This window comes from Morone saxatilis, unplaced genomic scaffold (assembly GCF_004916995.1).
Source record: "Morone saxatilis isolate NCDOM2014 unplaced genomic scaffold, NCSU_SB_2.0 Contig23, whole genome shotgun sequence".
NCBI classification, from domain to species: domain Eukaryota; kingdom Metazoa; phylum Chordata; class Actinopteri; family Moronidae; genus Morone; species Morone saxatilis.
The window spans coordinates 14,246,359-14,262,731 of record NW_023339796.1 but is presented as its reverse complement, the minus strand read 5'-3'; the positions used below and the strand labels follow the sequence as shown (position 1 = coordinate 14,262,731).

General features: G+C 39.9%; 1 protein-coding gene across 1 annotated transcript in view; it reads left to right on the top strand.

Moving 5' to 3' along the window:
• Nucleotides 1-3,120: 3,120 nt before the first annotated feature.
• Nucleotides 3,121-16,373, top strand: part of LOC118334239 (myomegalin-like) — a 38,074-nt gene continuing 24,821 nt past the window's right edge. Inside the window, exons 1-6 of the mRNA XM_035670081.1 lie at nt 3,121-3,682; nt 9,410-9,486; nt 11,912-12,035; nt 12,131-12,288; nt 12,375-12,531; nt 13,065-13,118. Coding sequence (XP_035525974.1) covers nt 3,542-3,682; nt 9,410-9,486; nt 11,912-12,035; nt 12,131-12,288; nt 12,375-12,531; nt 13,065-13,118 — 711 coding nt within the window. The 5' untranslated portion in view covers nt 3,121-3,541. The remainder of the gene's footprint in view (nt 3,683-9,409; nt 9,487-11,911; nt 12,036-12,130; nt 12,289-12,374; nt 12,532-13,064; nt 13,119-16,373) is intronic.

The window sequence follows — 16,373 nt, the reverse complement described above, 5'->3', positions numbered from 1 at the left end:
AAGGAGAACATTACTGACCCAAATTCAGACCCATATATGTTAGTAATCAGTGTACTTTTACACAGCACTGATTCTCTACAAACTGTAGGATTTGTGTCTGATGCACTCAGGGGCGTAGAGTACGGTGACCTCAAATAAACTCAGTTTATCAATCTCTTTGAAATGAGGCTGAGAGTTTACTCATCTATTTTCAGATCAACTGTATTAATCAGTGAGGGGACACAAGGTTTACCCACCACATAAACTTTGACAATGTAGATGTCTTGAAGGTAAAAAGAAATGAAAAAAGGATGTAACTAATAAGTAATAAGATTATAAGGATTGGATGTGAAGGTTTTGTTCAGTTTTGTTGGACACATTTTTAAACGCCTCTTTATGTATGTATGCATTTAAATTACTATTAACATATGTTTTTTTATTGCTATTTAAGATGCTGATGTGGACAAAGGTATAACAGATTGTTGAAGCCATTAGCATCTATAGAAATTAATTTAAACAAAAACTCCCAGACAACATGACAGTGTTATTGTCGTCCTCTCCAAACTCTTAGCAAGAAAACAATTTAGTGTATATCTAAAAAATAATCCCTTAACTATTACCACAGGGTAATAGCGATATTGATATGGCAGAGCGATATTAAGCATGGTTGGTCAGTTGGTCTGCCATTTTCCATATTTCCTTCTATCTGTTGTACCTTCTTGCCTTACAAGCAAACAAAACAGACCACAGGGAACTTTATCTAGAACCTACAGTATCCTTAATCAGTAGTGTTGTCTGTTAAATACAAGTAAATCACAAGTAAGCCACTTTGGATGAGGGTTTTGTCCATTTGCAGTGTACCCAATAGTAGTATCTACAGCTGTTGCTCTCTGTTTACAGTCTACTCAACTCAATACCCAGACTGAGTTGCAGGCTATTTAATTGATTCCCAAGTACAACCCACATTTCCCTTAATACACACTCATAAAATGTAAGTCAAGCACTGTAACAGTCTCTGAACACTCACCACCAGTGATAGTCCTTAAATGTTACGGCTGTGCTCTGTTAAAACGGGAGGTGTCACCAACTAGTCACGAAAGCTGAAGTTACTTTCTTAAAGGCAACACCCCACTCAAAGCCAGAGTCACTTACATGGCTGCCATGTGTTTGGATGTCACTTTTATACTCAAAGAAACACATTCCTGCACACACTGCATGCACATATTTACACACATTCACTTATTTATTTGTCTTTGACAAAGAGCTGAAAAGTGTGTGTGTGTGTGAGTGTGGAGTTTAAAAACAAACACTACATGATATCATCCCTAATGTTATGTGGAGACTCCGCTTGGCGCCTATCCTATCTTTGCTCAGAATTATTTAGCAACAGCACGTAATGTGACACTTAAATGGACACACTCACTGATCGCATCAAGAACTAATAATGACTGATTGTGTTGGTAACATGTCTCAGTCACTTCATTATTGATGCTCTTTGCACCGGATGCTTTTCATAAAAATTGATTTTAGCCGAGAAGAGTTAGTGGAGCCTGTCTTCCTTGCTCTTATTTTCCTCCTGCTCGCTCATCTCTCTGAGGGACATTCAGGGATTCACCGCTCTGTGCGATTCAGGACACCTCCCTATTAATAGCACGGTGGCTCACAGCTCCCAGGTCTCCTATTTCATCCAACTTCTTTCCACTCACCTGTCTGTCCCGCTCCCATTAGCCCCTCTGCCTCGGCACAGTAGTTAGCCTTTGTCAGGCCAGTCTTTATCTGAATTTTAACTGAATTGGCATATGGTAAATTCAGGGTAGAGCGTGAGACTGGGTAGATGCATTCCTTTTAAAATGTCAGATGATATTCACTCATCCCTGTCAGTCATAAAGGAGAGAAACAATATTCCAGGGACTTTTGTAGTTACAAGCTACATTCGATTTGGCCAATAGGGGGCACAAAAATACCAAAACAAGCTGTCAGCCCTGACACCCTGATGTTATTACCCATTAAAGGTCCAGTGTGTAGGGCTTAAGAGGCTCTATTGGCAGAAATGGAATATCACATGCATAGGTATGTTTTCAATAGCGTATAATCAACTGAATATTGGAATTGTTATGTTTTTGTTACCTTAAAATTAGGTGTTTATATCTAGAGATGCCACAGGTCGCCTTCCATGGAGTCCTCCATGTTGAACTGCCATGTTTCGATCTGCAACAGCACTGCTAAATGCCAGTAAATCGTACACACTGGACATTTAAGTTGTTATGGTCAACATGTTAGCTAACAGTTCTGGTTTTACAACCAGCAGACACAATATTAGTGTTAATTTGGACTTGTGTTACTTGATAGTCCAATATTAACTCTCCTTTTAGCTTTCTGTTGTGGTCTCCCCTGCTGAGAAAATTATCTGGGCATTTAGCTCACTAACGTTTGCTAGCTTTAGCTAGTTGCTAACTTTTTCTGTCTACTATTTGGTGCTAGACAGGTAACGTTAGCATAAGTACACTGGATTCTTTTGTTGTTTTTTGTTTTTGAAATGGTTGTCTGCTACTAGAAACAGAAAGAGACCGTGGTTTTATTCTCCTAAAACTCCTAACGTGTGCTGTATGTCGGCTGTAGTGTCACCCTGAAGTAGAAAGCAAGCAAACACTTTTTACGCAAGTGTTTTCTAGCTTGATGGACTTAAGTGTATTAGCACCTTGTGTGTGTTATTACAAAAGTAATAAATGTGCAATATATTCAAATAAAACTAAAATAAAATAAAAGAAACTATTAAGAGAGCACCACTGTTGTAATTATATAACATTCAGTCTAGTGTGGACAGAGTTTCAGATGTCCTCTCAATGGGGATCAACCTCCACACTCAAAAATATAGGATAACAGTACATCTGAAAGGAAGCGGACAAACTGAAAAGGACAGAAAGGGACTCACATCAACCCCCCCTTCTTTCTCCTCATGTTCCTGTTTGTTCCTTTCGGCACTCCTGTTTTGCAGAGGGGTGAGATTTCCCTTCATATCACAACTGCCTGTGAGCCCTGAGCCTCTTACCTCCCCCTTCACCCTCCCCTCTCCACCCATCTCCCTTGGCAGTCTGGGATTCCAGGGATGTCTCCTCCTGTAAAATAAGCTCCTGCCCCGTCCCCCTAGCAGACCAGATCACACCATGGAGTTGACATGGCTACATCTCTGACCGCCTGGGCTGCAGAGTCGCCCTCTGCACCGCAAACACGCCTATAGACTAGTGTGTGTGTGTGTGTGTGTATGTGTGTGTGTGAATGTGTTAGCGTTAGTGTGTGTTTGGTTTTGTCGATGGTATCCCAGTGGCCTGTTGGAGGATGCCACTTTGTAAATAATTAGTTTATTGTGAAATTATGCTCTTTTGGAGAAGGAGGTAGCATGTCTAACGGTTACCAGACTCTAACACAAGGAGGACGTGCCCTAACAGTGGCTGTCCTTTAAAATGGACTCCGAATACCCCCATGACACGGAGCGGTCAAAGGAGACTTTTGATTTCTGACCTATAACGGACATGTCAAGCGGTGTCGGTGCTTTTTGACGGTCATGTCTAACGGTTACCGTACTTTGTCACAGCACCTGAATGACCTGAAGAAGGAGAACTTCAGCCTCAAGCTCCGCATCTACTTCCTGGAGGAGAGGATTCAACAGAAGTATGAGGAGAGCAGTGAAGATGTCTACCGTACGGTGAGTAGAGCGTGAGGAAGTGACTGGAAACCTGATTGACTGGTGGTGAATGGGATGATGAATGGGACTATATGTGGTGTGGAGAGCTGCTGTGCCAAGGGGCCAAGGGTGATTTCATTGATGAAAATGATGTAAAATCATTGATTTTGCTTTGTTGAGGGATTTGGCACTCAAAAGAGTTCATTTGTGCCTTTACCAATCACAGCAGTTGATTGTTATCATGACAGTATATCGCTATTTTATCCCGGAGAGTTGCTTTACTGAGCCACTTCCACTGTTTGTTGACCCAGCTGTCACACTGATCTGGTTGAGTTGATGTGACCTGCCATGTGTTTGTTTTACCAAGTGCCTGTTTTTAGATATGGCTGCCCTGTGAAGGACTACACATTGACTAGATCTTTGCTCAGGAGCTTATATTTGATGCAGTGTGTACCCAGGACCTCTGTTTTGCTGTGCATTGTTGGATAATAAATACTATATTAAGTTAGACAGTGTGCATTTAGTCTTACTCCACAGTAAACAACAACTGTGGATATATAGAGACCTAGTGGGATACACCTGTGAACATATAATGTCATTTTAGCAACAGCCCTTTGCTAAGACATATAATGAAAAGAAAAAGTTCAGCATGACAGCTTGTGTGTGTGAGCTAAGCTGGACATTGACCCCCATTACTTTTTGGTACAGGTTGAAATGTGTCTGTAATCCAAAAAGTGAAAATACTGAAAGCTGACACCACATCTGTGGTCAGATTAGTATTCTTTTTTTTCTTTTGTTTGTCTTTTATCTACAGATGCACCGAACCAATACGCTGGATTAGTATTGCTGCAGATACTGACCCTATTAAGCACAATGTGTGTCGAACATGGCAGATCAATTTTTATTGTTACAGCAGTCTCTGACCTAATTTTCTTTATTTAAAAAAAACTAATGTATTTGGAAAACATTGAGCTCTGGTACTGGATCTGTACTTAGAAAAATACCCAGAGTTGAGGAATTGGAATTGGTATTGGGAGAGTAAAAGTTGGATAAGTACATCCCTGCTTTATCAGTTTTTTGTTTTGTTTATTTGCCAATTAATTTTAAAGAGGGTTACATGGTTGCAACACCAATGTACATGTGAAGTTAGAAGAACTTTAGGGATAACACAAGAAAGTCACAGGACTTATTTCCATTACACGGTCCTTGTTGTTCTTGGTTTGAATTTTTAAAATGCCGAAGTGTATTTCATCGAGGTAAAGTTCTTGTACTGCTGCTAGTGTTCAGAGACAACATTTCAGGACTTCTTATGAGAAAAGGAATGAAAGAATGAAATGAAATAAAGTTGTGTTCCTCCAACTAACTTATAGCCTTGTAGGTGACCTCAGCCTCCATGATTCAGTCACGTAGCATTTCCTGCACAAACCTTTGGGGGGAAATGAAAACCTTATTCTTTACCTGTTTTTATCAGCAGGTTGCAGATCCCACAGATGTTCACCTGGGGCGAAACCAATGTTTGAATCCAATATTCCCCCAGACTGTGAGCCTTCGCTCTTATTCTTTGCTATGGCAGGCCAAGCCAGCTGACTTTTGTGGAATTGTTGGATATAGATATTGGTTTCACCCCTGACAAAAGTTTTACTATTTCAGGAAAACAGTTGACATCCAAAAAATAACTTTGAAGGTATAAGCCATTGACATAACAGTTGCAAAATAAGGTTTTAATGTTTCCCTCAAGGTGTGAATAGGGAACCTGGTTGCTTTTCTCTGTTTATAATCTTTATAAATTGCATAACTTTGAAATTTGTTGAAAAAAAAAACTATTGACCAATTAATCAAAGATGCAGTATTAATTATGCCTCTTCCTCTGTCGGCGTTTCATTTCTGTGCTTGTGTTTAGAACTATAGACACTCTGTTTCTAAGTGCATCTGCGTCCCTCTGCATGTGTGCATGTAAAGCGTGCACCTACAATAAGGTGACCCAGTTCAGCTGTTGTTTGCCAGAGCCAGCCGGCATTTAAAACTTGTCGTTCTTTCTATCTTCATTCCAAATCCCTTCTGATCATCAGCAACTCTTTAATATGAGCAAAACTAAATGGCTGTTTGATCCAGCTGAACACGACCTGAGCATCCTGCCACTTATCCTCCACAATTACTGCATACCAGCAGAGATTGAGTAAACTGATCCCACCTCATACAGATATCCAACTGGATTCAAACCTTGTGCTTCACAATCTCTTACTCTGTGTAGCTAAAGGTTAACCAGCCAGTTTTTATTGGAAACTAAATCTTTGTTCCGTAGTTGTTATCTGACCGGAGCTGCTCGTTGCTCTGTTGGCAGAGTATCACGACAGAGTGGCAATGTTCCCGTTCTCAGTGTATACTGTACTAGGTGTGTTGGTTCTGGGCACATAGCGATCTCTCAGAGCTCGACAGACTCTATTTATAGAGCAGGCTTCAGTGCACTGATTTATTTATCACATGTATTCATCCGAATGTCCATCTGACACGACTCGTGGCTGAAACTGCATTTTCTGCATGAAAAATTACATTTATCAATTATCAAAATAGTTGGCAATTATTTTTATCAACTCATTGATTAGTAAACTAATCCTTGCAGCTCTAATTCAGAGTGTTTAGCCTACTATTTCATGTCAAAATGGCTTCAGTGAAAAAGCGCTATTATATATATATATTTATAATTAAAAATAGAGCTGAAATAGAGCTGAAGCTTGAATTAATAATTGATTGATAATCAATGAATCATTATTTTTTGCCCAACTTTCTCTTGAATTGAGAGTATTTGCTCTTTTTCTTCATTTTATTTGATAATAAACTAAATAGTTTTGGGTTCTGGACCTTTGGTTGGTCAGTTTTTTTGTCCGTATTTTGTGACATTTTATTCCCGAAACGAATAATCGGTTTATCGAGAAAATGTAGATACAACAGACACGAATAATTAATAAAGTAAATGGTTTACTATGAGATATGGCAAAATTAGCAGCATCATCAATAAATAAATTCTGAGTAAATGATAGTAAATGATAATACCCATCAGCAGGTGATCCGTGACAGTATTACAGGTGTGTTTGGTTAATAAGTAACATTCCTGTCAGTGTTTTGAAGTGCAATTACCTCCCTCATCCTGCACAGCGTGGTTATTAGAGGATCTGTTGCTGAGGGCTGACAGGCCAGGATGGGCCAGAATAGCAGGTGCGCTGTGATGGGTGTCTATATATAGAGCTGTTTTCAAGATGGGAAAATGTCTCTCTCACTGTAAGCCAAGTTGTTGATGACACACACAGGAATACACGTTCCTCTTACTGGTGTATTATATTATTTATTATTAGAGCTCTGAAGCACTGAATCATTAGCTATGTCGTATGTTGCATAACTTCTATTTGCTGCTGAATTACTTTGTTGCACAGTTGAGTTCTTTGGTCTGAATGTAATGAATTATTAATATGATGTTATATGTATATCTTTAGGGCCTCAAAACACTATGGGGGGAAATGCATACATTTGTGACCTTAAAGCAAATCAAACACTGAATCCAGTTATTATGAATGTTACATTTTAACCTCTTAGATTAATATAGAAATCTGGTATTAATAAAATATGTATATTTTCTGGTTGACTAAACACAACCACGTGTCCCTTAGATTTAATTTCTTCCCTGTATGGCTTCACAACTTTGATTAACTGCACTATCTGAATAATTAACAAGATGATTATGTCTATCAATATGTCAAATCAATGGATATTAAAAATGATATCTCACCGAAGAAAAACGAGAATTATATCATAATTTCAGACAGTGTGTTCTTGGATATTTGTCACTTTCTGATCAGACCAGTATATGTGTAGCAGTACTGTGTGCGGTGGTCACGTGCAGAATATATGTGTGCGTGCGTAACGAGCAGTATGCGTGTGTTGAGCGCTCATGTTCCCTTTCAGCAATATGTTTATGGCTGTGTTTCATCTCGCAAGTGTTGGTGCACGTGTAGCGTGTGGTGTGTTTGTGAGTGTGAGGGACATAGAGCTCTCTGGTGGGGACAAGGGGAAGGTCAACAGAATAGGACATGCACGAAGAGGCACTAAAACAGAGAGGAGGGAAGAGAGAAGAGACAAGAGAAGCAGCCAAACCAAGATGACGGACAAGAGAAAATGGACAATCTGTTGAGATGAACATGAGATAAGCTGTAGCAATAAGGGTTATTAAACCAGTGAGAGCAGCTATCTGATCTGAGTCCAGCAGACAGACAGACAGACAGATAAACTGTCCTCTCTGAGGTCAGAATGGAAAGATTGAGCCCCTCCATTCCCACTGTTGAAATCCCCTGTGCCCTAGCTCAGTGTGAGAGCCTTGATTGGTCCTACAGTGTCTCCTGTGAACCGCAGCAGGTAAACAAACTGTGGAGTTTAGCCTTTGGCCCCAGGGGTGAGGATCTGAGCTGCACTGAATTCTCCAGCTCTAAATATACCAGCCATGACAGCACGGTCAGATGTTCTGTTCTGATGATACACAACACCCACCAGCCCTGATTCACACGGCAGAGACAGAGAGATTAGGCTGTGATGAAGACATGTGATGGCTGAGGAAACGAGACAAAAAGGGTGCTCGAGATGTGAGGGAGAGAAGAATACTACCAGTGAACATATAAGCAACAGTGTGTGATGAACCTTTTAAAACCCTCTGGATATAGAATCTTATACAGAACAGACACACAACTACACAAAATAAGAGCTAATTCTATTACCTGATTTACATAAAGCACGATCCTGAAATAGATTCTGTATTCGTTTGTCTCTGCCATATATGACATGCTCTGCTATAAATCCTGTTTATATTTTTTGCTGCAGGCATAAGTGTTATTGTGTTTTTATCCCATCAAACTTCATAACTCTTGTAGCAGGACTTGATTAATGTTGTCTTTTCCATTCCAAATCTCCTCTTTCACGGCTGAGCTTTTTAACTTGACATAGAAGGAAAAGTGCAGGTGAAACAAATGTTATTAACGATGAAAAAGTATCCCTGTCAGCCACGAGAGTGAGCCAGCATGCACAGTATCAGAGCCCTGGAACTAACTTACCTAAATGGATTTGAATGTTTTTAATGCTATCAATTACACCTGTGTATTTACTGCTGTGAGATGCAAAATTGTCTGCTGTGAAAAAGGTATATTGGTAAATATTTTCACTATAGGCTGTATCTATATAGGTGTTTTCAGGCTTATTAGACCTCTGACCGACTGAAGTTGTCAGATCACACAGTCCCAAGAGGAGGTTTAATCAGCTAATTAAGTAAAAAACATCTGTGTGGGTGAACCATAGGTGTGTAGAAGCTTTAAAATATACATATTTTATGTTAATTAAGAAATTTGCCAATATTGTACATCCCACGCTTTTCAATTTAACTGTTTCAGCCTAATTTACTGTTGGAAATGTACAGAAATTTAAATTGCTATCCTATTTTTTAGAAGACTCTATGAAAACTCAATAGTACAAGGAATTAAGTGTGTTTGTGTGAGGAAGACAGATATGGTAGCTGCATTAACAACCCACATTTATGTTTTATGTTTGTTTTGCCAGTGCTCGATCACTTTAATAAGTGCATTACAGTAATTGTCTCCCATCCGCTATCGAGTAGTTATAAAAGGTCATTTATCTGTTGCGAGATGTTTCGTGCTGACGGTGGAGGGGATGATGTGTGATGATGACTGACCGTACTGCTTTCATCTGTTGCAGAACATCGAGTTGAAGGTGGAAGTAGAGAGCTTGAAGCAGGAGCTCCAGGAGAAACAGCAGCTTCTGGATAAAGCCCTGTAAGTCCACACATATTTATCATATCATGTATTAACATGCAATCACAACCTTTTAACAGTTTCTGTCCCTTATTATATAGATACTTAACATTTGACTTAACTGAAAATCAATGAATATTTGAAATTGTCACACTGTAAAAGGTCCCTCTTTAACATCACTAATGAATGACAAGACAGGCGGATATTGACTATCTATTGTCTATAATTATTGAAATACCTGTCATGAACTTCCTGTGTAACATGATACAATCCAATTATTTCACTATTTTCCTTGGTCATGTATACTTTGTTTGTGGGCAGATGCACCTCCATCTATGGGTGGTGGCCGGCGAGGAGTTAGTGTGTCCCTACTATAGTGATTCCCTACATGACCCTGTCTTAACTGTGGTAACACCTCATATCTCTAACAGCTCATATGTCATGCAGCAGCTGATAGAGATAACACACACAAACACACACACACACACACACACACATGCAACCCACACAACTTAAACCCCTGACATGTTACAAAACTCTCATGTAGGATTATTGTAGACAGGCTGTGAAAATGCTGGTGCTGTAATTGTGACATTGTGATGAGGGGGGCTGTCCTTTAACCAGGGGTTTCAGCTTGAGGCACCCATGATAGCAAGTATCGACAAAACAACAGCAACAGGTTTTGTTTAGAGAGATTTTACTACATGTTGGGGTTTCAATAGTCGTGTGAGAGAAACACAGGGATTCTGTTCCCTTTGTGTGTTTCCTTTCTGTCTCTGCTCAAAATAAATTGGTGTTTGAAGAGTTAATTTGTCATTTGATAGAGATAATGTATAGTTTAAGATTCAGATGTCCTTGCTCTACCTGCAGGACTTCTCTTGCTGCAGGATGGAGCTTGAAACTGAGTTTAGTAGATTGCATGTGCCTTGTAGGAAAGGTGGTGCTCTTCCTGGGTTGTTATCATGCTGTGTTTTTGTTCCCCCTCTATATGGCTTACACTTTGACAACAGTTGGCCCTGCATTACTGTTGAAATTGACAGAGATAATGCTTAAAGGTCAGGGTTTTTGACCTTTAATATGTCATCATTAGCCAACTTGGAAAGGATAGATTGGCTCTTATTACTGCTCTCTATTTTTGTTGCTGTACAGTGTCAGCCAAGATGATTCAGTAAAGTGGTTCGTTCTGCAACAGTTCAGCAGGTTTTGTCATTTCTACAGTACATATTCAGTCTTCTAGTCTTTGACAGAAGTGCTTATAGAAAAGGTTGATGGTAAATGGTAATCTAACTATCAGTGCTCTGGGTGTGAAAAGTAACCATTTCTGCTCAGCTGTAGATCACCAAAGGGGATTCTTTGTTGCTACATATTCTGTGGTTTGGACATCAACCAATTCTTGCCATTTCCAGAGTGAGGAACAGCTCAGCTGAGCTGTTGGCAAACACAACACATCGTAAAAATCCATATAACAACAACAACAATCCATATAACAACAACAACAAACAACAATAAAATGCCACATTTTAAACCACAGAAACTCCAAACCTTTGCTACACATCTTAAATCTCGATCTCTTGAACTTGAAGCCTCATGGCCTTTCTCTGTAGTTTAAATTGTATTGTCAACAGACCGAGATTACTGAATATGCCAGTGAGCCATCTTCCTTCTGACTTCTTGCAGACTGGCACTTAGGGTGAAGGTCTTGTCCATTACACATAAAGGCCATTTGTCCATGAGACAGACATTTGCATTACTCAGACTGGTTCAAAATATCTCAGTTATTTGAGCTGTTGCATGTGGCGGACAGAGTTAAAAACGTATGTAGACAGGTTCCAGAACGGGACTCATGGCGACAGAGTGGCGTGTGCCATTCTGGGAGCAGAAATTCTGGGGTTGCGTTGTTGACTGACTAAGTGATAAAGACAGATGCTTGCACAGTTGGAGTCCAAAAGTGCTTACGTCATGAACCGCGTATTGTGTTTGTAGGAGAACACAAGGAAACTGTTTGTGTGTGCTGAATTACACATTTCATTTAAACCTTCACATCTGTAACACAAGCCCCTGGTGGAACTCAGTCAAGTGAAGTCAAGATTACTTCCAATAGCAAAAAGAACCCGAATTGTATCAGCTGCTGTAGCCACATAAATCCTTTCACCACTTTCACATTGTGGGAACATCACTTCTGCAAGAATATATGATGTCATTAAGCATGACAATAAAAGCCTACAGTATGGGCGGGGCATTTTACTTAATCTCTGCTATAACTGGACGGGTGTTGGATAGCCCTTGAGCGCTGTAGCAAAGTGATGATATCATATTTTTGGATCTGTCTCCATAATGCTCTAATGCGGACCCCTCTGACTAGATTTGCGTGTCCATAGAAACCGAGTTGATTCGGGCTGATTGATGTGGTAATCAACTCTCACTTGCCTTGTTCCTTGTTGCACAGCACAACAGCGGAGAGCTTGACCAATCACAATGAGGCAGAGCTGCAGAGACGGTGTCAGGAGAGACAGCAGGAAATCGATCACATGCAGCAAGTGCTTGAGACCAAGATTCAGCTCCTGCAGGAGGTTTGTGCGCTCACACCTTCAGCGTAGCGTAGAAACTGACACCCACACTGTGCCTTAGATTTAGAAATCGGAACTGTTTCTACGTGTATTTCCAGGAGGCCCAGCTAGCACGCAGTGAGGCTGAGCGGATGGCCTCGCTGGCTGGGTCGCACTCCCACGCCTCCCTCCTCTCGCTAGACATCCCCATGGAGGACATCCCAGAGGATGAGAGGCCTCCGAGCATCCTGTCCCCTTCCAACACCACTAAAGACAGGTGCAAAACACTAAAATCACAACAGGTATCAAACAAACTAAATCTACCTATCTGTCTCACTGACTAACATCTCTGTCTGTGTTCAGGTTAATAGAGGAGTTGACTAAAGAACTTAGCTCCAAGGAGGCTATTATCACAGAGCTGAGTGGAGAGAAGACAACTCTCACACGGAGGGTGGGAGAGCTGGAGGGGCAGGTTGAGGAGCTGTCTTCATCTCTGCTGCAAAAGGATAAGGATGTGGAGGTATATACACATATTTATTCCTGTTTTAAATTACCCTTAACATCTGAAATTACTCTTAGGTGGCATCTCTACAACTGAGTCTTAGCAAATGGAAACCTAAATGTTGGCCATATTCTGTCTCTAACCCTTCAGTAAATGTGTTTGTATCAGTTATCCCTTATATATGTATGAAGAGTACATCAGTCAAACCTGGCACAATTTATATGAGCTTTCTAATATTACTGCATTCCTCTGAACCACCAGGTCTCTGCTGGTCAGACTATTCTAGAAAGAGGCTCCTGAAGCAGCATGTGTGACATTCCTAACCCTCCTTTTAACAGCTATTCCTGTAGGTCACAAGAGCTATTTGGACACACAAACTACAACTTAAACTAACACACACACTGCAGGTGTACATGTATGCAAGTACACCTGCACTTGTACACACATGTAAAGCATGATGTCATTTGATATTTCTTTGAGTGTTCCTGGCCTGTGTGTGTGTTTCCTTAATCTTAAGATTGTATGTAATGTTCCTGTCTCCTCTATTACAGTTTTATCAGGAAGAACTTGGTCATGAGAGGCTGCGCATTGAACAGGAGATGCAGGTATGTGGAGCTCTGTATTTTTATGTTTAGGACACTAAAGGCATAGCTACAATTTGGGCAAAATTTAGTTTTTGTTTATGAACTTTGGTTCATTAGGCTTCACATGTTATTATCGAGTTCTCCACTAAGTGTCAGGACAGCATCACAGTTCTCATTGTTTAATGTCAGACAGACTCTGCCTCCTTATGGAGAGGTGACACATAACATTTTCACACAAGAGCTGAGAACTGTAGTAAAAATATGACACATATTTGAATTTGTAGATTACAACTTGTTTTACAGAAAGTACATACAGCACTGAGATTTTCAATATAACCAGTACGTTTTTATTCACTGTAGATTTAGGAGATTGTTGAACAGAACCCAAAATGTTTTTCCCCTTTCAAAATGCAGTCTGTCTCTGCAGGATGTTTTTTGCTGAAATACATATTATAAAATCAATAAAACTACTCTCTGTATCACAAGAACAGAAGCATCATTATACCACAGCTGAAAGAACTAACTGTTCACAGTTTCAGGGAAAAAGATAAGTAAAGATCCAGTGAAACATCCTGTGGTGAGCTGAAACTTTATGCAATCTGACCCTGAATGTTTCATAAGCCATTGACGGTGGCTTATTCCAGTCTGATTGGCAAACAGATATGTGTTGGTGAACCTTCCTCTAATGTGAACAAACAGAGGCGAGGGACATGATGCAAAAATAAAGTGCTTCTTACTATAATACTGCAGTGGATGGGGCATCATGTGAGGCTTCCTGTACAGTACAGTCCTTCTCACGGAGGGTTTATCTCATCACGCAAAGTGCCAGACTCTCATTGCATCTGCAGGCTTTAGCTGTGTCCCCAAGGACACCTCTCTCTCCTGATACATAATGAAGCTACAAATTGAGGGGGACCATTACCTTGATGTCAGCTCCCTCTACCCACAGAGAATCTTTAGCATGTGTAGTTCCACAAATGAATAACCATAACCATAGTTAGCTTTATTATTGATCTTGCTGTGCAGTGTTGTTATTGTTATTTGGCTATAACCTGAATGCGTCGCAGTATTTGTTGCAAACGTGTTTGTTGCTGGGTGACTTTCTCACAATCAATTTTTTGTGTTCAAGGTAGATGTACAGGGATTTTAACTTGCAAATCACTATGCAAATGTACTCGACAGGCAGGCTTTCTGCTCAGATTCACACTGCAGGCATATGCACTGAAAAAATAAACAAAGCTGAGTATGTTCAATGATGGAAAACTACACAGTATGTGCAATACATTTAGTCACTGAGGAAACAGTTGGCTAGTGTCTTAGAGCATGACAAGGTTAACTTACATATGATGTAACATTTTGTGTCTAAGTGTTCATATGGAGAAGAAAAGATATAACCTTAATATGAGTACATGTTGAAATCCAGGTTCTTGGGTCAGTGCAGAAGAAGATTTGACCTATACTAGAGGGAAGTGACAGTTGTTTATTGGTGTAGGTGCCTTGTGAATTTAAATGTATATGACAATGATTTCACATGATCAAATATACCATGAAACATATTCTACACTATTACAGGTAAAATATGGCTAAAACAAATGATTTGCCATATTTTGTACCTTTAAATGACACTAATGTCTTCCACTGCAGTTAAACTATTTTAAATGTAGTCCTCAGTACTTTTGTTTTTATCAATTTAAGTTCAACAGCAGTGAACTTAAATTGGCAGCAACTGAATTTGCATTTGAGATCAAAAGAAATCATGTGAGGATCAGTGTAACTGGGGCCTGTGTGTCTTATGCTTCGTGTGTGTGTGTGTGTACACATACCCATGAGGTGCCCTCTTTCATACGTGCGTGTGTGCTTGCAGGCATCTCGCGGGTTAGCAGTTTAGCAGGTCTGGTTTCAGCCGGGTGGTCGATAGGTCAGGTTGACCTTTGAGTGCTCAGCGACCCCCAACACTGATATCAAGTTGTGTTGTTTCAGACAGACAACCACCATATGCGATCTTAATTAGTTCCCCAGACACCACAGCCATTTAAATCAAATCTATATCTGGTAAGAGAGGCGAAAAAATAAATATCTGAGACCTCTTAACACCAGAGTTTCCAGAGTTTCCTTCTCAAGAATAATTTGTACACTGTTAACAACTAATTTGTTTATATATTTATATTTGCTTGTATTTATGAACATTCAATTTCACAACATCTGATCAAAAGTAAAGAAACAAAACCAAATGTGGATCCGTCCCACATGTGTTGTTGGCTGTCCACGGCCTCCTTAAAGGTCCAGGATCTATTGGCAGATATGAAATATAGTAGACGCTGTCCTTAAGCAGTAGAGTTGCTTTGAGGATGAAAGTATGTCTGCTTGGAAGTCCCAGCGTGACAGCATGACCATCTGTTTATGCACCCGCGGGAAAACAAAAAATGTGGTCATGAGATGAGCATGCACAGTGCACAGGGTGTTTGACCATTAACAGCACCACGACAACAAGAAATACAAACAATGCTAATCTTAGCATGTTTTGACACAAGTTACACTGGTCTGATGAGGGCGCTATGAAGGACCAAAACCACCACAAACCAACACAAACCAACACACCTGATTATACTATCACAATAGATTTAAATTTAAATTCCAGAGTATGCTAGCAAGTTAGCAAGTCAAGTCAGTGAGCTTTCCAGGTACAAGACATTTTTTCAATACCCACCAATCCAAATTATCATTAGTTCTTTATAATGCCTTATATAATGACAAATGCCCAAGAAGGAAAGTCCGTAGTGATGACAGCAATTATAACAGCAGCAGCTCTAACCAAGACTGTCATACATAAAAAGTGACTATGAACAATTTGTGAAAATGATCATCTATCAAGAACTGACTCTGTTATTCTGCCAGTATGATGGTGACCTCTGTTCATGAAGTAAATCTTCACATGTAACCTCAGGCAATCGTTACCACACAGCAGCCATCTTTAACTGCTGTACATATATGTTGTCTTGGTAACCAGTAATTGCTCACTGCCTGATAAAATAATGATGGTGACCCAGGATACATGAAAATAATACATTTTATTGGTCTTCTGTAGTTTAGATTTACGGTACACCATTCCCAGTGTAATCATAAAGGTTAATGTAATTATTGCAGAAATAAAAATGAGTAGATGTTTTATACTAATTGTAATGCATACAACAAAAATTTACAAAATACAAACATACATAAGTAAAGTACTGGGAAGTAGAAAATTGTTCTAATCTACCCTCAGGCCGTGTGTGTGTG